Source organism: Macaca fascicularis, chromosome 9 (assembly GCF_037993035.2).
Source record: "Macaca fascicularis isolate 582-1 chromosome 9, T2T-MFA8v1.1".
Lineage (NCBI taxonomy): Eukaryota > Metazoa > Chordata > Mammalia > Primates > Cercopithecidae > Macaca > Macaca fascicularis.
Window position 1 is genome coordinate 27,763,955 of NC_088383.1, and position 21,748 is coordinate 27,785,702.

The following is a 21,748-nucleotide window of genomic DNA, read 5'->3' on the forward strand; positions in this document are numbered from 1 at the left end:
CTGAACAAAAGCCACACATAACTACTAAATAGAAAGCTGCACCTAAATATGCTGCAAATGGAGACAAACATGGACTGAAAAAACAGACACTGAAGAAACGTATTCTGTAAGGAAACATTTAGGCTGAGATAAATCATTTTTAAAAGATGAAAGTGTAGGGAGAAAAAAAATAGAGGCATGACTATCAATCAAGTGTGAGCTTAAGTCAAGGAAGAAAAGGAAAAGCTTTAAGTATAATAAGGCACATGGAGAAACACACACCTGTAACACAGGCTTTTGTTCATAGAATACCCCTGATAATACTGATCAGTATTTACAACCAGTTTTTAAAAAAATACTTCTGTAGTGAAGAGTTTAATTTTAAGTCATCCAATTAAAAATGATTATCTAATACTTCCTGAAAGCTGTAACATTCTTACTACAGAGACAGAAAAATGGAAAAAGATTTTAAAATCATAGTAGGAATGCTTATCCATATAAACTTTGACCAAATTTCATATTTCCTCTATTATAGGAAAACTTTTCCCAATATAATTTTCCTGTCACTATGTATTTTCCAGAATATTCTTTTTTTGCAATCCCCACTCCCTCAAATTATTTATCAATCCTTTGTTATTTACCAAAGTAAAAAAAAAAAAAAAAAAAAGAATTCAACTGGCCATATTTCTATAAAATGGCTTCCTCTGACCACCTTTCCATTACAAACAGAAAACAATAATAAGTAGACCACTGCTAAATTTTAAGAGAATACTATACGAAACTAGATTCAGCGTAAGAAAATTAAGTTCATGAGAGAGCACTTTACCTTGGTATCAAAATTGAGGTCTTCATCATCTGAGGTAGGCCATGAATCATCAACACCTGGTTTGCCAGAAAGCCTTTAGAACAAAAATATATAAAAATGAGTGAATTCATTTCTTTAAAAACAAAACAAAACAAAAAACAGCTTACAGTTTTCAATCTGGATGCCCCCTCCAAAAAAACAAAACCTTGGTGAAAGGTCAATTGTCTGTATATTAAATGATGCTTCTTGATCTAATTAAAATTTGACCTTGTTTTTGAAAACTATTTTAGTTACCTATTGCTACCTCTACCTCTCTGAAACTATAAAACATTCAGTAAAGACTCAACCAGGCCAGGCGCGGTGGCTCAACCCTGTAATCCCAGCACTTTGGGAGGCCGAGACGGGCGGATCACGAGGTCAGGAGATCAAGACCATCCTGGCTAACACGGTGAAACCCCGTCTCTACTAAAAAATACGAAAAACTAGCCGGGCTTGGTGGCGGCGCCTGTAGTCCCAGCTACTCGGGAGGCTGAGGCAGGAGAATGGCATGAACCCGGGAGGCGGAGCTTGCAGTGAGCCGAAATCGCGCCACTGCACTCCAGCCTGGGTGACAGAGCGAGACTCCGTCTCAAAAAAAAAAAAAAAAAAAAAAAAGACTCAACCTTAGTTCTATAACTAATAGTGACAGCCAAGACATTGGCAGAGCCTGGGAATACTTTGTCTTCACAAATTGTCCTGAAGGTTGAACTGATAATCCAATTAATAGCTGATTTAACTTTGGTTACCTGAACCAGCACAAATCTGATAATCTAAAACAAGTGGAGACCAGATGCAGTGGCTTGTGCCTGTAATCCCAGAACTTTGGGAGGTGGAGGCAGGCAGATAACTGGAGCCCAGGAATTTGAGACCAGCCTGGCCAACATGGCAAAACCCTGTCTCTACTAAAATACAAAAATTAACCAGGCCTGGTGGCACATGTCTGTAATCCCAGCTACTAAGGAGGCTGGGGCAAGAGAATCGCTTTAACCTGGGAGGCAGAGATTGCAGTGAGCCAAGATCATGCCACTGCACTCCAGCCTGGGTGACACACTGTCTCAAAAAATAAAAATAAATAAATAGGCTGGGCGCAGTGGCTCATCCGTATAATCTCAGCACTTTGGGAGGCCAAGGCGGGCAGATCATGAGGTCAGGAGTTCAAGGCCAGTCTGGCCAAGATAGTGAAACCCCATCTCTACTAAAAATACAAAGAATTAGCTAGGTTTGGTGGTGTGCACCTGTGGTCGCAGCTACTTGGGAGGCAGAGGCAGGAGAATTGTGTGAACCCGGGAAGTGGAGGTTGCAGTGAGCTGAGATCATGCCGTTGCACTCCAGCCTGGGCAACAGTGCAAGACTTTGTCTCAAAAAAAAAAAAAAAAAAAAACAATAATAATAATAATAATAAAATAAATAAATAAAACAAGGTAGAAAGATACACTGTCCCTTCTCCACATATCTATCTCCAGTTCAAAGACTAATCTGTGTCACTCAAAAATGGCAGTCTTGGTTCTTCAACATGAAAACCACTTAAGGCCTCACTGTTTCCCTTCACCCTAAAACAGTATAGGGAGTCCCCTGCAATGTCTGAAATGTTTGAAAGCTAGATGGGCAAAAGTCAAAACACAAATGTATATGCTGTTGTTGGGACTACTCACACCAGAAATACCAGAACAGTAAAGGTTATAAAATCCAATTATTTTCCCTATAGAGGTCCTGCCTTAAACTAGCAAGCCCTTAAAAATATTTATAGGCACTCAGATACCCAAAGAGAAAGACTGCTGGAGAAAGAGTCCTGGTAGTTGTACCTGTATTTCCCTAAGTACTATCTAAACACCTTCCTTCCTATGAGCTCCCACTTACAGATCCCTCTTTTGCAGGGCTCCATAGCATCTCCAACCTTTAAGTCTTCAGCCTATGAAAGCACAAATTCCTGAAAGGATGGTCTCAAATGCCCAAGAGTAGGAGCTCTCTATTTCTCCGCTCCTGGAAAACAAGCTAAATGGAGTCTCCGTCATCTGCCACCAGCACAGGCATGTTACCAACTACCCAACTCTGTGAGTTGGGTAACTCTGTGACTGACTTGCCAGCCAATCTTACTCCTGCCCTACCCTACATGTCCATGAGAAGGACATCAGAGAATTGGGAAAAGAGGCAGAGGTGAGGGGACACCTGCCCTGGGCCACAGATCTACGTAGTTCAGCAGCCTCCAGCTCCAAAGTACTTGAGGGGCTCAAAGCCATCGCTCTATAAGTTGAGGCAGAAGTAGTCACAGCACATTCCTATTGGCTGTAGAGACTCTTCCCAGTGGCTCATATTATTTTAACATTTTTCAGTAGAAACCCTGAGAGTTTGTTGGTTCTTCCAATTATATAAGAAAAGCAACAACCTGTTCAGGACTCCCCTGAACCCCCTATTTTAATATGCCTTTCTAGATAATTCCCAACATCCTGTATCCTTCATTCCTATAATTTATCATTATCGAACTTGTCAGAAACCCCAATATTCTGATCTCTTTTCCAAAAGCCCTGTTCCTATCCAACCCAGTATTGTTTCTCTTCAAACTTGGCCTCCCTCTAATTTCATTCTTTCCTCTTGCACTATGTTCACTAGATCCACTCACCCTTTCTGTTATTAAAATATTAACCTGTAGGATGATAAAGAAGGAAGAGTACTAGGCTCTGAAATGAGTTCGAATATCATATCCAAATAAATCCCCTCAATCTGAGTTTCAGGTTCTCCATCGGAACCATTTGACCAAAATGTTAAACACAGACTGAAGTACTACAAAACATTCTGATTAGTCTGATTCCTTAAAATCTTGAAATTCTAGGTGCTTTGATTCTGTTGATAGGAAAATGGGGAATACAGTTGGCAGAAATGGAAAAAAATAATAGAACCCAGTTGGCTGGATAAAGAATATGTGGTATAAATATACCATAGAATACTATGCATTTTTTTTTTTTTTTTTGATTTTTTTTTTTCGTTTTTTTGAGATGCAGTCCCGCGCGGTCACCAAGGCTGAAGTGCAGTGGTACAATCTTGGCTCACTGTAACCTCTGCGTCCCAGGTTCAAGCAGTTCTCCTGTCTCAGCCTCCTGAGTAGCTGGGACAACAGGCACGTGCCACCACGCCCGGCTAATTTTTTTGTATTTTTAGTAGAGACAGGGTTTCACCATGTTAGCCAGGCTGGTCTCAAACTCCTGACCTCGTGATCTGCCTGCCTCAGCCTCCCAAAGTGCTGGGATTACAGGCATGAGCCACCGCGCCTCGCCCTATGCAGTTATTTAAAAAAAAAGAGAGAGAGAAACAAAATCATATCTTTTCTAGCAACTCAGATGGAGCTGGAGTACTAGCCTAAAGGGAAAACCAAACTGTGAAGTCAGTAGGTAGAGAAATAAATCTGAAATATCGTCTAACTACATGCTAAATACAATTAACACAATATGGTCTACAGGTAGATAGCCCTCACTTACAGTAAAATAATTCCTTCCTAGGACTTGCGTGGTCTGCTTATGTAAAATGTATGGCCCTGTGGCCACAGCTAAGTGAGATATGGCCTAAAACATTTGATGATAAAATCAAAGTAGTTACCACTGCAATTATCAAACATATTAGGACAAATTGTTGGATTAACCAGGCTCCTAAGAAAAACTCTGAGAGTTAACACATAACTAAATGAAGGTCTCTGAATTGATCTGATTTGGACCTGTACCTTGATCCGGTGCTGCACAGGTCTCTATCAATCTATGTTGAGGGGCAAGAGAAAGGATTTGGGAGCCAAGCAGGCTGAGTCAAATCATGGGTCGGTTGCTTGCTAACTGTGATGTCATGGGCCAATTAATCAACCTCTCTGAACCACACAGTTGGGTTATAATAGCACAGATACTTTGCAAAGCTGTTGGGATGACTATATGGAGAAGCACATAATATGGTATCTAGTCCAGAGTAGAGCACTCAACAGTTTCTTTTCCTGTATTCCTTTAAATGTATTTTTAAAAATCTGTAAAATACTACCTGCTTAAGGAGTCTTCAGAGCTCTCATCCACTATTAAAGAGAAAAGTAAAACACATTTTAAATCAACAATAGAAAAATATATATAATTTAAAGCATAAGACTGATGCTTTGTTACAAAGTATCCCTCTGGGACCATATCTGGAGACTATAATTACTATCCTACATAAATATTCCATTAAACTCACATTATAGAAAAAAGTTAATCTTCCCTGAAGACCTGCCAGTCTTCTCTACTCACCTGACAATTTCCTACTTCTGGTGTCCAGTTTAAATGCTTGTGCACAACCTGGAAACCTACGAATCACCTGAGATTCCTCCCTGCCCCCTAACTTTTTACACTCAATAATCACTAAATCCTTTTAACTGTACCGCTTTTCTGCCTCTGCCTTACATTTCCACTACCCCTGGAAATATAAACACATTTACTTAATGTGTTATTTACTTAATATGTTTATATTTCCTAGTTAAACATGGACTCCGAACTGATGGCTTTCACAAAGAAAAAAAAAAAAAAACCCATGCACTTTAAATGTTATTTCTTAAATGAAAAAAAAAAAAATCTAAGCAAAACTAATTAAAAAGTCATAACATGAAGAAAAAGACCAACATTTTAAAATGAATAAACCGGCCAGGTATGGTGCCTCATGCATATAATCCCAGCACTTTGGGAGGCCAAGGCAGGAGGATCACTTGAGGCCAGGAGTTTGAGACCGGCCTGGCCTAACATAGTGAGACCTCATCTCTAAAAGAATAAACAAAATAAAATAAATAAACTGAGCTTCCTAACTGTATGTATTTCACCATGGATGGTGAAAACCTCATAATGGATGAATACCAGTCCAAGGATTAGTGACAAGGAAACTATGACTGACTGCTGCAAAAGCTTCCTTTGTTTCCCAATCTCTTTACGTGCGTACCTTCCATCTGTCCTGTATATATGAGGGACCAGCAAACTAGAGGCCACAAGCCAATTCCAGCCAGCCATATGGTTTTGTAAATAAAGGTTTACTAAAGCACAGTCATGTTATTAACTTACATATAATCTATGACTGCTTTCACCTTACAATGGCAGGGTTGCATAGCTATGACAGACTACATGGCCTAGGCCGGGCGCAGTGGCTCACACCTGTAATCCCAGCACTTTGGGAGGCCGAGGCAGGCAGATCATGAGGCCAGGAGTTCAAAACCAGCCTGACCAACATGGAGAAAACCCACCTCTACTAAAAATACAAAAATTAGCTAGGCATGGTGGAATGCACCTGTAATCCCAGCTACTCAGGAGGCTGAGGCAGGAGAATCGCTTGAACCCAGAAAGCGGAGGTTGCAGCGAGCCAAGATCACGCCATTGCACTCCAGCCTGGGCAACAAGAGTGAAACTCCAACTTAAAAAAAAAAAAAAAAAAAAAAGGCCGGGCACGGTGGCTGAAGCCTGTAATCCTAGCACTTTGGGAGGCCGAGGCGGGCAGATCACGAGGTCAGATCGAGACCATTCTGGCTAACACAGTGAAACCCCGTCTCTACTAAAAAATACAAAAAAAAAAACTAGCCAGGCGAGGTGGCGGGCACCTGTAGTCCCAGCTACTCGGGAGGCTGAGGCAGGAGAATGGCGTAAACCCGGGAGGCAGAGCTTGCAATGAGCCAAGATCTGGCCACTGCACTCCAGCCTGGGCGACAGAGTGAGACTCTGTCTCAAAAAAAAAAAAAAAAAAAAAAGACTACATGGCCTAAAATATTTTTCAACTGGCCCTTTACAGAAAAGCTGCCAATCTCTGCTTTACACCATAGCCAGAATGCCCTAATACTCAGATCTAATCTTGTGACTCCCATGCTTAAAATTCTCCAATGAATCCCCGCAGCGAACATTGCTGACTCCCTATCCAATTCTTTAATCTTTTGTGCTGGAAAAACACAAGTCTACTTGGATATTTAGCATCCCAATACCCTCCCCAGCTCCAAAAGAGAAATTATTATTTTAAGCAAATCACAGTAATTACATTTGCTTTCCCAGTGACTGGTTTAAAAATGAGCATGTGATGTAACCAGCTAATAAAATGTGATGAGGCCGGGAATGGTGGCTCGTGCCTATAATCCCAGCACTTGGGGAGACTAAAGCAGGCAGATGGCTTGAGCTCTTGAGTTTGACACAAGTCTGGGCAATGTGATGAAACGTCTCTATAAAAAATCAGCCAGGTGTGATGGTGCGCACCCACAGTCCCAGGTATCCAGGAGGCTGAGGTGGGAGGATCACCTGAACCCGGTAGTCAAGGCTGCAGTGAGCTGTGATTGCACCACTATACTCCAGCCTGGGAGACAGAGTGAGACCCTGTCTTGAAAAAAATAATAATAAAATAGGAAGTCCACTGCAAGCTTCTAAGTTTTCTTCCTATTTAAAAGAAACGTGGGCCAGGCGCGGTGGCTCAAGCCTGTAATCCCTGCACTTTGGGAGGCCGAGATGGGCGGATCACGAGGTCAGGAGATCGAGACCATCCTAGCTAACACGGTGAAACCCCGTCTCTACTAAAAAGTACAAAAAACTAGCCAGGCGAGGTGGTGGGCGCCTGTGGTCCCAGTTACTCGGGAAGCTGAAGCAGGAGAATGACGTGAACCCGGGAGGTGGAGCTTTCAGTGAGCTGAGATCGTACCACTGCACTCCAGCCTGGGTGACAGAGCAAGACTCCGTCTTAAAAAACAAAAAAAAAAACAAAAAAAACAAAGAAAAGCAGTACTTCTAGCTGTTAGATCTATACTTTTGTGAGAACATGATGTTTGGAGCTGCTGCTTCTTAGCCAACCATGAAGGGAGATATGAACAAAAACACTGCCAAGGGCATAGCTAAAAGAGGGACAACAAGTGGCGTCCAATGACATCATTGAACCACCAAAACAACTATGGTTCTTATTATTTTAGCACTTCTAGTTAGGTCACCCATTATTTGCAGCCAAAAGCATTTTAACTGATAAATTTCCCATGGCCTACAGGCTAAGATCTACGCTGAACTATTAAAAAAGTCTTTCATAAGTTTGCCTTAGCTAGGTATTCACCACATTCCCAACCACTTCCATATTACACTTTTTGCACTAGCAAAACTGAACACCCATAAACCCTTGTGAAGTTCACTCAAGTGTCTTAGCTTTAGATTTGCTGTTCCTTCTGCCAAGCATGGAATCTTGTCAGTTGTTCCTTCTGTTAAGGATCATTCTTCTGACTTTGTACCTGGCAAACTTCTACTCACTCTGCATGCTTACCTTATATCCCACCCACTGTTTTAAAACTTTAATTCTTTACTATAAAGTGTCTGGCACATAATAATACATAATAAATACAGAATAAATGATAATTAGAAGCTCCCAGAGGGCATCTGGCACACAAAAAGCACTGAATAAAGTAGTAAACAATAAAAATTACAATGATCATAATAAGCACCTGACTCTATTTTTTAAATGTTTGTATTTTGTGGTTAGCTGATGTGGATTTGAAAAAAAAAAAAAAGGAAGCTGGGCATGGTGGCTTACACCTGTAATCCCAGCATTTTGGGAGGCCAAGATGGGTGGATCACCTGAGATCAGGAGTTCGAGACCAGCCTGACCAACTTGGTGAAACCCCATCTCTACTAAAAATACAAAAGTAGCCGGGTGTGGTGGTACATGCCTGTAATCCCAGCTACCTGAGAGGCTGAGGGAGGAGAATCGCTTGAACCTGGGAGGCGGAGGTTGCAGTGAGCCAAGCCAAGATCACACCACTGCACTCCAGCCTGGGCAACAAGAGCAAAGAAAAGAAATAAAATGTTTGCATTGTGTAACACTAGAAAAATGCTTAGTACCTAAAAGATACTTGACAGTTATTTGCTAAGTAAACAATTATAGAAATCAGTTACGTTTTCATTGAAAAACCACAAATGAAATAGAACAGCTCCATTCTATTATGAAAACTTTAAAGACCAAAACTATATCTGTTCCATAGTCATGTTTCTTGCAACTTGCAAAACCTAACCTATAAAAGTTATTTGATAAATATGTACTAAATTAAATGTGTCTTCATGCAGTTCAGATTATACAGTGCATTCAATGTCACATCCAGGTAGCATAGTAGCATTTTTGTCATGGTGAAACATTTCTGACTGGGCACAGTGTCTCAAGCCTGTAACCCTAACACTTTGGGAGGCCAAGGTGGGCAGATCACCTAAGGTCAGGAGTTCGAGACCAACATGGTGAATCTGCGTCTCTACTAAAAATACAAAAATTGGCCGGTCGTGGTGGCAGGTGCCTGTAATCTCGGCTACTCGGGAGGCTGAGGCTGAGGCAGGAGAACCGCTTGAACCTGGGAGGCGGAGGCTGCAGTGAGCCGAGATCGCACCATTGCACTCCAGCCTGGGCAACAAGAGTGAAACTCCATCTTGGGAAAAAAAAAAACAACCTTTCTGTACTTTTTTTTTTTTTAGAGTCTCCCATTGGATATTTTTGTACTTCCATTATAATTCATTGAGCCCAGAGTTGAGATATTTGAATATTCATCATGATAATCTTTTAGCTAATGATAATGGAGTGTTTTATTCTAATAAAATTACTGTTATCATCACAATTATCCAGCAGACAGAAGAACACACCTTTTTTTTTTTTTTTTTTTTTTGAGATGGAGTCTCATTCTGTCACCCAGGCTGGAGTGCAGTGACACAATCTTGGCTCACTGCAACCTCTGCCTCCTGGTTCAAGCCATTCTCCTGCCTCTGCCTCCTGAGTAGCTGGGATTACAGATGCGTGTCACCACACCCAGCTAAGTTTTGTATTTTTAGTAGAGACAAGGTTTCACCATATTGGCCAGGCTGGTCTTGAACTCCTGACCTCATAATCCGCCTGCCTAGGCCTCTGAAAGTGCTGGGATTATAGGTGTGAGCCATCGCACCTGGCCAGAAGCATCCTATTTCAACTTAGGTTGAATAAAATCAGTAATAATGAGATTTTGTTGGTTTAAGAATAAGTAATATGACTTGTGCTTCTCAACAAGGAATTGCTTTTCTGACTTCTGTATTCAGTATCTTTAAAAAATAATTTCCTATTGGTATTGGTGCACACTGGCTAAGTTCTGCAGTTCTTACTGCCATTTGTTTATGGTACCAGAAAGATACTGTTGAGTTCCCACTTTTAAAGATAGTTAATTTTTAGTGACACAAATCACTATGTAATGACACTTGAACAATACAGGTTTGAACTGCACAAGTCCACCTATATATGGACTTCTTCACCTCTGCCACCCCAAGACAGCAGGACCAACCTCTCCTCTTCCTCCTACTTCTCAGTCTACTCAACATGTTGACAAGCAGGATGAAGATCTCTATGATAATCAGCTTCCACTCAATGAGTAGTAAATACATTTTTTCTTCTTTAATGATTTTCTTAATCATAATTTCTTTCTTGTAGCTTACTTTACTATAATACATTATATAATATGTATATGTAATACATGTTAATTGACTATATTATCATAAGGCTTGCAGTCAACAGTAGGCAATTAGTAGTTAAGTTTTGGGGGAGTCGAAAGTTAATGCAGATTTTCAGCTGCACAGGGATTACCAGTCCTAACATGCACATTGCTCAAGGGTCAACTGTAATTAATATTCATTTAATAAACACAAATCATTTATTATAAAAATTAAATAGAATATCCTTTTTTTACAAGTCTAGTTCATTATAATGTGATTATAAAGGAAATACACAACATACTAACTTAAAAACCTTTTTTCCTATTTATACAAAAATTTCATATAGGAATTTAGGGATGATAACTAAGTAAATGAATTTTTTTCAGATAGTACCATTTGACATAATAAATAACTACAAGTAACTTCTTAAATAATTCTGAATTCTAAATTACCAAGAGAAATTAAGAAAAAATACACATGCACTTTATACACTGATTTTTTTAACTGCTTTTCTGTGATCAACACTTCCTTACTTCTACTTTTTTATCCATGGTATTTACCAAGAGTAATCCACTATCGGAAGTCTTACCTGAATTACTATTTTGAGAAGAATTTTTAGGTATCCTTTCTTCTTTATACTCTGGAATTAGTTGGTGACTGCTATGTATAGAAAAATGTAATATATAAAATTATTTTAATACGGATACAAAAAAATATTTACCAAATATCTCAAAATCTTAGAGTATTTCAGCCAACATCAGAGCTAATAGTAGAACTTTAATTATCACATACACTTCAAATATGTGAGCTCTACAAACTTTCTTTTTTTTTTTTTTTGAGACAGAGTCTTACTCTGTTGCTCAGGCGGGAATGCAGTGGTATGATCTCGGCTTACTGCAACCTCCGCCTCCCAGGTTCAAGTGATTCTCCTGCCTCAGCCTCCCGAGTAGCTGGGATTACAGGCGCCCCTCACTAATTTCAGCTAATTTTTTGTATTTTTAGTAGAGACAGGGTTTCACCATGTTAGACAGGCTAGTCTTGAACTCCTGACCTCGTGATTCGCCTGCCTCGGCCTCCCAAAGTGCTGGGATTACAGGTGTGAGCCACTGTACCTGGCCCAAACTTCTTATTAAGCTTCAAATTAAAGAAGAAAAACAGTAAGGTAAAATAGTTATGAAGTAAGGGCAGTATAGCTCAGCAAATTAACTAGAGTTAGCTTGACATAATGGAAAGTGTTCTGAACCCAGAAGAAGTCCTAGCTCTGTAACCAACAGCTATTTGTTTTTGGACAAGATGTTTCTCTTAGGCTCAACATCTTCTAAAAAATAAGGATTTTACTGCCTTATTTCACTACGGTTATAAAGATTTAACAAGGTAACACTTTTTAAATGCTCAGAGAAATAGTAAAGAAATGGAATAATTTGTTCCTGAATCTTCTTGCTAAAACTATTTTGGAATCCCAAACAAAACCCGATTAAACATTTCTCCAAGGGTTCTAATATTCAAATGTTGCCACTTTCAGAAAATATTACTAAGTCCTAATTTTGGTTATTAGTTATTCTATTCTTTGTGGTTTCCAATCTGAGTAAATTTCATAATTTGTAACTGAATTCACTTATAAATATAGCATCTCATTAAACTAGATAACAGAATTGTCCCTTATTACTGAACTAACTGATCACAGCAAGGGCAGAAAAGATAAATAAAAATAAATAAAATAAGAGATATAATTTCATCCCAGGAACTTTAACAAAGTTACGTACACAGATAATTTGATATACTTTACCAATTTAGTATCTTGCCTGTCTGTGTAGAATTAACTACATCTACTAACAGACATAAGCATCTTGCATGCTCATCTTTGTAAATTACCACCAAGGCTAAAAGGAAGGGACAAAAAAGAGGCCTCTAGTCTCACTGGGGTATTATATAGAAGTCCTTTGATGGCAAAAGCCTATGCTGAGTTTACTTATCTAAAGTAGGCAAAGATTTAAATGAAGAATTCTCCATTTCTTCTCTAGTCTGATATAATATATTACAATTGCAAGTCAGCTAAGGGTCAGGTAAGAGCCACCCGCAGGCTTAAAACAATATTACTAATAATGGTGGCCAGGTGCGGCAGCTCATCCAAGCACTTCGGGAGGCCGAGATGGGTAGATCTCTACAGCCCAGGAGTTCGAGGCCAGCCTGGGTAATATGGCGAAATCCCATCTCTACAAAAAATACAAAACTTAGCTGGGTGTGGTGGCACATGCCTATAGTCCCAGCTAGTCGGGAGACTGAGGCAGGAGGATTGCTTGAGCCTGAGAGGCGGACATTGTAGTGAGCCAAGATGGCACCACTGCACTCCAGCCTCGGTGACAGAGCCAGACCTTGTCTCAAATAATAATAACAATAATGGTAATAATAGGAGTCACAGTAGTTTCAGCTAATGATGCCAATAAGCGTGGGCTAGGCACCGAATTAAATGTTATATAATCTTACTTAAATACAACCACCTTGAGATATATTTAGTATCCCCCTTTTCATATCAGAAAACATTTGGTGATAAGTAAGTTCCCCAAGCTTACACACTTAACAAGTGGGAGAGCAAGGAATGAAATCCACTCTTGTGTGAATTTAAAGCCTCTTTTCTCTTTATCACCCATCTATAGCTTGTCTTAAAGGAAAAGTTTATCCAATTAAAACTGTCTTTCTTCCCTTTGCCCATACCAATTAAAAATAAAAACATCAAAATATACTAAAAATAGAAAAGGAAAAAAATAATGAAACTACAGTATCTGGTAATAGCAATCAATAGTCACCTAGGGATAACCTAAGTATTCTTCAAAGAACACAGCAACTTAAAGCCAAGAGGCACCCAAAAAAATGATTTCAAACTGCTATTGATGTTTAATACAGCATTTCTGAAGGAAAAGCGCATAAACAGAGGTTAGAACATCACCATAAAAGGGTTAAGAAGTTCAATATTGAGTTAAAAAGTTGCCGGGCGCAGTAGCTTACACCTGTAATCCCAACACTTTGGGAGGCCAAGGCGGGCGGATCACGAGGTCAGGAGTTCGAAACCAGCCTGACCAACATCGTGAAACCCTGTCTCAACTGAAAAAAAAAAAAAATACGAAAATTAGCCAGGCGCGGTGGTGCATGCCTGTAATCCCAGCTACTCAGGAGGTTGGGACATGAGACTCACTTGAACCTGGGAGGCGGAGGTTGCAGTGAGCCTAGATTGCGCCACTGCGCTCCAGCCTGGGTGACACAGGGAGACTAGATGTCAAACAAAAAAAAACAAAGTAAACTAAAAGTTAAAGTCTACATTTTATAAAACTTATAGAACTGGTAAGAAACCTCATTAGCTAACAGATCACATGGCCAAAAACATGGGTTTACAAATAACAAACATCAGTCAATATTATGAGAAGAGGAATCCTACTGTATAGTCTTTTATATTGCCCACTCCAAGCAACTGCTTTTCTACCTGATTTGTGTTGCTATTTGTCACTATATCCCCATAATTGTGTTAATCTTCTTATTAATATTTCTGACTTGAGTGAGAAACAGCAACAGAATCACTGTTGCCCCTCAAGAACAACCAGCAGGTTTAAAAAATCTGTAACATGCAAAACGCAGATCTAAAAAACCTTCTAAACACACAGGTTTAAAAAAACAAAACAAAACCAGCTACTGTACCTTTCCAACTTATCCACTGCATTTACATTTGCTTTTTTCTTTATTAAAAATTCCACCATTTGCTGCTTTTTTCCATTTACTGCAACTAGAAGTGGTGTGAGGTCATCCTGTGAGACAGCAAAAACAATTTAAAATGCATAAAATGACATATTTCTTGGCTGAACTGAAAACCCTATGTCAGATCCTATGAATTGAAACATATAAAACAGAAAACAAATAAAAAAACACTTGCTTCCCTTGAAACACCCCTCCTCTGCCTCACCACATGAACTCCAGTCATCTCCAAAACTCACTTCAAACGTTTACCGGTTTCAAGAATATTTGCTTCTATCACACCATTTGGCATGGCATATTGTATTTATTGTATTGTTTCCCATCAAAACCAAGAGCTTCTAGGCTGGGCACAGTGGCTTATGCCTGTAATACCAGCAGTTTGGGAGGTTGAGGTGGGCGGATGACCTGAGGTCAGGAGTTCGAGACCAGCCTGGCCAACATGGCAAAACCCCATCTCTACTAAAAATACAAAAATTAGCCGGGCATGGTGGTGGGTGCCTGTAATCCCAGCTACTCAGGAGGCTGAGGCAGGAGAATTGCTTGAACCCAGGAGGCAGAGGCAGAGGCAGAGGCAGAGGTTGCAATGAGCCGAGATCGTGCCTCTGCACTTCAGCCTGGGAGACAGAGTAAGACTCTGTCTCAAAAAAAAAAAAAAAAAAAAAAAAAGTAAGATTTGCCTGTAACAAGTTGTGTTTTCACAAGTATTTACAATAAATACATAAAAAAAGGTGCACTGCCTAATAAGTATAAACATTTAAAGTAAAATCTTAGACAAGTTATTTTAAAATACTTTCACTCAGGGAATGCTTGCGCTTCCAAATATGGAAAACTAACCCTTACATATGTTGCTGTTGAAACAAATGCATTTCAAATATTGTAAAAATAAAGTTGGTTGATCTATACCTTGTTTTTTGCTTCAATATTTGCATCATACAAAAGCAGCTTTGTTGCTACTGGTATGTCCTCATTATAGATAGCATAGTGGAGAGCAGTGTTGCCATGGACATCGGCAAGATTTGGATCAGCACCATGTTCTAGTAGAATAGTTGCACATTCCTCTTCCTGGCATTGTACAGCCTGCCAGTATTAGACCAAGAAACAGATCATAAATTCTAGGAATGCAAAGTAAACACACCACAGGTTTCACCAATTAGTTATATTTTAATGAGATAAATTCATTTTCATTCTATGTATTTAAGTCAAATCCATCTCATGCTGAAAGAGCTGGCTCCTATATACCTTCATCAGAGCTGTCCTGTTTTCGTTGTCACAGACATTGAGCTGGCATTTTCTGTCCACCAGGAGAGTTACTACTTCTGGATGACCATTGGCACAGGCCAAATGTAGAGCCGTCCTAGGAGAGCAACAGGACTTTTTATAAACTGTAGTGCACTGTCTCAAAACACACAATGATTCATAAAACTATAAACATTAAATAGCATGTTGATACGGTTTGGCTGTGTCCCCAACCAAATCCTAAACTGCAGTTCCCATGATCCCTACGTGTGGTGAGGGGGACTCAGTGGGAGGTAACTGAATCATGTGGGGGTGGTTCCCCTATGCTGCTGCTCTTGTGATAGTGAGGTTTCACAATATTTGACGGTTTCATAAGGGGCTTTTCCCCCTTCTGCTTGGCACTTCTCCTTGCTGACACCATGTTAAGGACATGTTTGCTTCTCCTTCCACCATGATCGTAGTTTCCTGAGGCCTCCCCAACCAGGTTGAACTGTGAGTTAATTAAACCTCTTTCCTTCATAAATTACCCATATAATAAAGGGTTTGGCTTTATTAGCAGCATGAGAACAGACTAATACATATGTTAATCCTCTGCCTTCAAAACAAGTATTTAATTTTCTTCTGAAAAAAGTACAATACTGATTAGCTATTACTACTCACCACATTAATGAAAGAGCAACCTATTTGAATAGAAAAGGCTTGACCTTTGGATTCAGTTCAACTTGGGGTTGAATCCTACTTTAAGCTCTGTCATTTACTCATTACGGCTTAGTAAGTGCCTCAGTTTCCTCATCAATAAAATGGGGATCAAAATAGTAGCTATCTCATAGGACACCACTGGGATGCTTAAATGAGAATCTATGCAAAATGTTTAGAACAGTTCCTAGCACAAATAAGAGCTCAATAATTCTTAGATATAATTACCATTACTACTGTTTGACAAAAATGTTTAATTAAATGAAATGATACAATTATACCTAGTTGACAGTATGTTTTAAAGACCAGAGATGGCCGGGCGCGGTGGCTCAAGCCTGTAATCCCAGCACTTTGGGAGGCCGAGACGGGCGGATCATGAGGTCGGGAGATCGAGACCATCCTGGCTAATACGGTGAAACCCCGTCTCTACTAAAAAATACAAAAAACTAGCCGGGCGAAGTGGCGGGTGCCTGTAGTCCCAGCTACTCGGGAGGCTGAGGCAGGAGAATGGCGTGAACCCGAGAGGAGGAGCTTGCAGTGAGCTGAGATCCGGCCACTGCACTCCAGCCTGGGTGACAGAGCAAGACTCCGTCTCAAAAAAAAAAAAAAAAAAAAAAAAAAAAAAAAAAAAGACCAGAGATAAGGCCAGGCATGGTGGCTCATGCCTGAATCCCAGAACTTTGGGAGGCTGAGGTAGGATGACTGCTTGAGTCCAAGAGTTTGAGACCAGCCTGGGCAACACAGTGAGACCCCATCTCTACAAAAAAATTTAAAAAGTAGCCAGGCATGATGGTCCACACCTGTGGTCCCAGCTACTCAGGAGGTTAAGGCCAAAGAATCGCTTGAGCCCAGGAGGTTGAGGCTGCAGTGAGCTGTGATCATGCCACTATAATCTAGCCTGGGCAACAGAGAGAGACCCTGTCTACAAAAAAAATAAATAAATAAAATTAGAGATAACACTGTATTTCAGTGATTCTACGAGGCTCATTTTCTCACATTTCAACATCTCTGACATTGGAATGCCACTTGCAATTCATGATTTATTACAACTATAATTGGAAGCATTTTTAAAATTGAAAAACAAACTTTTAAAACAAAGTAATTCTTACTGTGTTTTCAAGAAACTTCAACACAAAGAAACTCAGGATTCAAATGAATAGGTTGGCTCATTTTATTGAATATTTAGATTTATAGAATATATGCAGGTATTTCCAATGACTAATATTAGTGTTTAAGACATACATTTTCAAAAGGACAGTTAAAGGTTATCTCTTATAATTTCCTACCTTCAGAAACACTTTTGTTTAAAAAGAGGGGCTGAAGCCGGGCGCGGTGGCTCAAGCCTGTAATCCCAGCACTTTGGGAGGCCGAGGCGGGCGGATCACGAGGTCAGGAGATCGAGACCATCCTGGCTAACACGGTGAAACCCCGTCTCTACTAAAAATACAAAAAGAAATTAGCCGGGCGTGGTGGCGGGCGCCTGTAGTCCCAGCTACTCCGGAGGCTGAGGCAGGAGAATGGCGTGAACCCGGGAGGCGGAGCTTGCAGTGAGCCGAGATCGCGCCACTGCACTCCAGTCTGGGCGACAGAGCGAGACTCCGTCTCAAAAAAAAAAAAAAAAAAAAAAAAAAAAAAAAAAATTAAAAAAAAAAAAAGAGGGGCTGGGCGCAGTGGCTCACGCCTGTAATCCCAACACTTTGGGAGGACGAGGCAGGCAGATCACTTGAGGTCAGGAGTTCAAGATCAGCCTGACCAACATGGTAAAACCCCATCTCTGCTAAAAATACAAAAATTAGCCGGACATGGTGGCACGTGCCTGTAATCCCAGCTATTCGGGGGGCTGAGGTAGAAGAATCACTTGAATCCCGGTGGTGAAGTTGCAGTGAGCCAAGATCACACCACTTTACTCCAGCCTGGGTGTCAGAGCATGATTTCTTCTCAAAAAAATAAATAAATAAGAGGAGGGAGGAAAAGTTTCAACTGAGATCGCCCTAATAGTCTAATTTTAAATCTCTCAACTTGCTCAGGCTGGGCAGGTATGTAAACATAAAGGTTTTAAGGATGGAAAGGTCCTGAGAGATTAAAGTAGACTATGTTGCTGGGTGCGGTGGCTCATGCCTGTAATCCCAACACTTTGGGAGGCCAAGGCAGGCAGATCACTTGAGGTCAGGAGTTCAAGACTAGCCTGGCCAACATGGCAGAACCTCATCTCTACTAAAAATATAAAAATTAGCCAGGCATGGTGGCACGTGCCTGTAATCCCAGCTACTGGGGAGGCTGAGGTAGGAGAACTGCTTGAATCCAGGAGGTGGAAGTTGCACTGAGCCGAGATCACACCATTGCACTCCAGCCTGGGCGAAGAAGCGAGACTCCATCTCAACAACAAAAACAAAACACAACAACAAAATAGGCCAGGCGCGGTGGCCCACACCTGTAATCTCAGCACTTTGGGAGGCCGAGGCGGGTAGATCACGAGGTCAGGAGATCGAGACCATCCTGGCTAACACGGTGAAACCCTGTCTCTACTAAAAATACAAAAAAAAAAAAAAAAATTTAGCCATCCCAGCTACTTGGGAGACTGAGGCAGGAGAATCGTTTGAACCCGGGAGGCAGAGGTTGCAGTGAGCTGAGATCTGGCCATTGCACTCCAGCCTCGGTGACAGAGGGAGACTCTGTCTCAAAAAAAAAAAAAAAAAAAAAAGAGAGATAGTAGACTATGTCTGCTACATAACAGGTATTCAGGTTATGTTTGATGAATAAATGGATTGAAAGAATGGAAAAATCGTTAGGGAGTTCAATATTTTTAAATAAAATTCTTATAAAGTAGAGCAATTCTTTTATTCTTTTGCAATAATATTTATTTATTTATTTATTTTTTGAGATGCAGTCTCGCTCTGTCGCCTAGGGTGGATTGCAGAGTGCAATCTCGGCTCACTGTACCCTCCGCCTCCCAGGTTCACCCTATTCTACTGCCTGCCTCAGTCTCTCAAGTAGCTGAGACTACAGGTGCGTACCACCGCACCTGGCTAATATTTGTACTTTTAGTACAGAAGGGTTTCACCATGTTGGCCAGGCTGGTCTCCAACTCCTGGACTCAAGTGATCCGCCCTCTTCAGCCTCCCAAAGTGCTGGAATTACAGGCGTAAGCCATTGAATCTGGCCTAATTATCATTTATATTCGGTATTTTTATTGTCATGAGGACACAACTAAAATAAAATGATTGTACCTGTTTGCATATATAATAAATCTATAATAAAAACGTATATGGTAAAATACATACATAAAATCTATAAATACAGATAGAAAGATACCCTTTTTCTTTTCTTTTTACTTTTTATCTTCTTATTTTTTGGTGGCAAGAAAAAAGATCAGATTTACCTTACATTTTTAATAGAGACAGGGTCTTGCTATGTTGCCCAGGCTAGTTTCGAACTCCTGGGTCAAGCAATCCTCCTGCCTGGGCCTCCCAAAGTGCTGGGATTCCAGTCATGAGCCACCGTGCCAAGATCCCCTTTACTTCTGAAAAGGATAAAAGTTGTCAGACGACAGCAATCCACCAAAAAAAAGGGGGGGGGGAATTATTTTTATGTGTGCAAGATTCATATTCCTGCTCTTTTCCCAAGGATTACTTCATCAACAAATTCTCAGTAGAACTTTTATACATACTCATTGCAGAAATCATAAAGAAAAAGGAGTTTGACTTATTATACAAATGCCCAGAAATAACAAATTTTGCCACGTTTTGTACATATTTTCAGCTAACACAAGACCAGTCTGTATATACATATCAAACTGATATTGTACAATCAAACTGATTTTTTTCTCACTTGAGATACCAAAGTGTATCCTCACATGCCAATATACTTCTGTATCTATTGCCACTTTCTTTTCATTTTTTTTTTTTTTTTTTGAGATGGAGTTTTGCTCTTGTTGCCCAGGCTGGATGGAGTGCAGTGGCATGATCTTGGCTCACTGCAACCTCTGCCTCCCAGGTTCAAGCGATTCTCCTGCCTCAGTCTTCTGAGTAGCTGGGATTATAGGCTCCCGCCACCACGCCTGGCTAATTTTTGTATTTTTAGCAGAGACGGGGTTTCACCATGTTGCCTAAGCTGGTCTTGAACTTCTGATCTCAGGATATCCGCCTGCCTTGGTCTCCCAAAGTGCTGGGTTTACAGGCGTGAGCCACCACGCCTGGCCTCCACTGCCACTTTCAATGGTCACATATTATCATGCACTGACATTTATTCATAAAATCCATTCTATGGATTGCTTAAGCAATGCCAACAAAAACAAATTACATGTCTGTTTCCTAAAGGCATTTTATTTCTTTTTCTTTTTGAAAGATAGGGTCTTGCTCTGTTGTCACTCACATACCTCACTGCAGCCTAGAACTCCTGGGCTCAAGTGATGCCCCTGCCTCAGCCTTCCAAGTAACTGAGACTATTAGAGATGGGCGGGGGGTGAGGGAGGGCCTCGCTATAATGCCCAGGCTGGCCTTGAACTCCTGGCCTCAAGCAATCCTCCCGCCTCAGCCTCCCAAAGTGCTGTGATTACAGGCGCGAGCCACCGCGCCTGACAAATAAAAGATTTTATAGAAATAATTTTTAACCCAGAAGTTGCTATATTATGGAAACTGCTTATCTCATTATGCACCTTTCCATAAAGTATATGACATTATGTCTTAAATGTGTACATTAAAAATAAAACGCTGTACGTGCTTTTGTTCGTTAACTCACTTTAAAATTGTCACTTAAGTTCTAAGGGGATTTCGGGGGGATCGGAAACCAGCTAGAGTTCTGGTTTTTTTTTTTTTCTGCTCAGAAAGGCGGCCTGGGAGCTGGAGACCCGCAAGGTGGTCACCGTCCCAGGGGCTGCGAAGCCCGTGGGAGGCTGATCCAGGCCCCAGGTGGCTTCCACAAACGAGGCCCCTCTTCCTGCCCGCCTACCCCCGTGGCATTCAGTCCAGGCTTGCGACTATTACCTGTTCATCTTGTCTCTATCGTTCAAGCCATTCTTCCTGAGCAAAAGGATCTGCTGCACTTTCGCCACATTACCCGCGCTGGCAGCTTTGTGAATCTTGCCGAGATCTCGGTCTCGGACGTGGTAGCCAGGCTGCGAGTAGGCGCCCTCCCCGAGCTCGCCCCCGCCGCCCGCGCTGCTCCTCCGCCGCCGCGCGAAGGAGCCCAAGGGCGATTCGCCCTTCTTGCTAAAAATCTTCTTCATGGCCCAGGCGACAGGGCTTCAGAGACACCTCATGTCTCTCTCGCCTTTTAACGGCCCCCGGAGCCCAACATAGCAAGTCAGCCCCGGCTGGCCGCGGCCTCCCAGAGGAAACTCCGCGGTTTCCAATCTTTCCCTCCGGGTTACCAAGCAAGCGAAACCGCTAGACACAAGTGCGCATGCGCGCCTCGGACTGCAAGGTCCATGCGCGTGCGCTGGAAGACCCAGTGGCCCCCAGGGTGCTCCGTGCGCATGTGCAAGGCCCAGGCCTCGCAAATCTCGGAGGCTGTTTGGGAGCAGCCCTGCGTTGCTGTCAATTCAAACATTGTTCCATTCAAACAAATGTCGGTGGGAGTTTGGCTGAATGTTCAGGAGGTTTGCGAAAAGAACCCTCGCGCCTATGGGGAAGCAGCCTTTGCGCATGACTGGGACTGGAGTAGCGTGGAGTTTTAAGATGCTGAAGGCCTCTTATCCGAGAAAACTCTCCTAAGAAACTCTCAATCTCCGTATCTCTCAGTTTATTCCCCTTCCACGTCCCTTTGGGTTCCAGCTGGTCTCCATGAGAACTTAACAGATGCAACAACAGAGGGCACAGGATTTCGG

General features: G+C 41.3%; 1 protein-coding gene across 19 annotated transcripts in view; it reads right to left on the reverse strand.

Annotated features, from left to right (window-relative positions):
• ANKRD26 (ankyrin repeat domain containing 26) overlaps positions 1 to 21,314 on the reverse strand; it is a 94,296-nt gene extending 72,982 nt beyond the window's left edge. For 14 of the 19 annotated variants that reach the window (XR_012417544.1, XR_012417545.1, XM_074001272.1 and 11 more), the window contains exons 1-7: positions 20,907 to 21,314; positions 15,232 to 15,346; positions 14,896 to 15,069; positions 13,939 to 14,045; positions 10,841 to 10,911; positions 4,835 to 4,865; positions 806 to 878 (exon numbers count right to left, since the gene is read on the reverse strand). Coding sequence is in view for 13 of the 19 variants with exons in the window: in XM_074001272.1 (XP_073857373.1) it covers positions 806 to 878; positions 4,835 to 4,865; positions 10,841 to 10,911; positions 13,939 to 14,045; positions 14,896 to 15,069; positions 15,232 to 15,346; positions 20,907 to 21,148 (813 nt within the window). In the remaining 6 variants the exon portion in view is untranslated. Of the gene's footprint in view, positions 1 to 805; positions 879 to 4,834; positions 4,866 to 10,840; positions 10,912 to 13,938; positions 14,046 to 14,895; positions 15,070 to 15,231; positions 15,347 to 19,303; positions 19,445 to 20,906 lie in introns of all 19 variants that reach the window. The other 5 variants (XM_074001274.1, XM_074001273.1, XM_074001270.1 and 2 more) reach the window with 3 other exon arrangements.
• Positions 21,315 to 21,748: the final 434 nt, after the last annotated feature.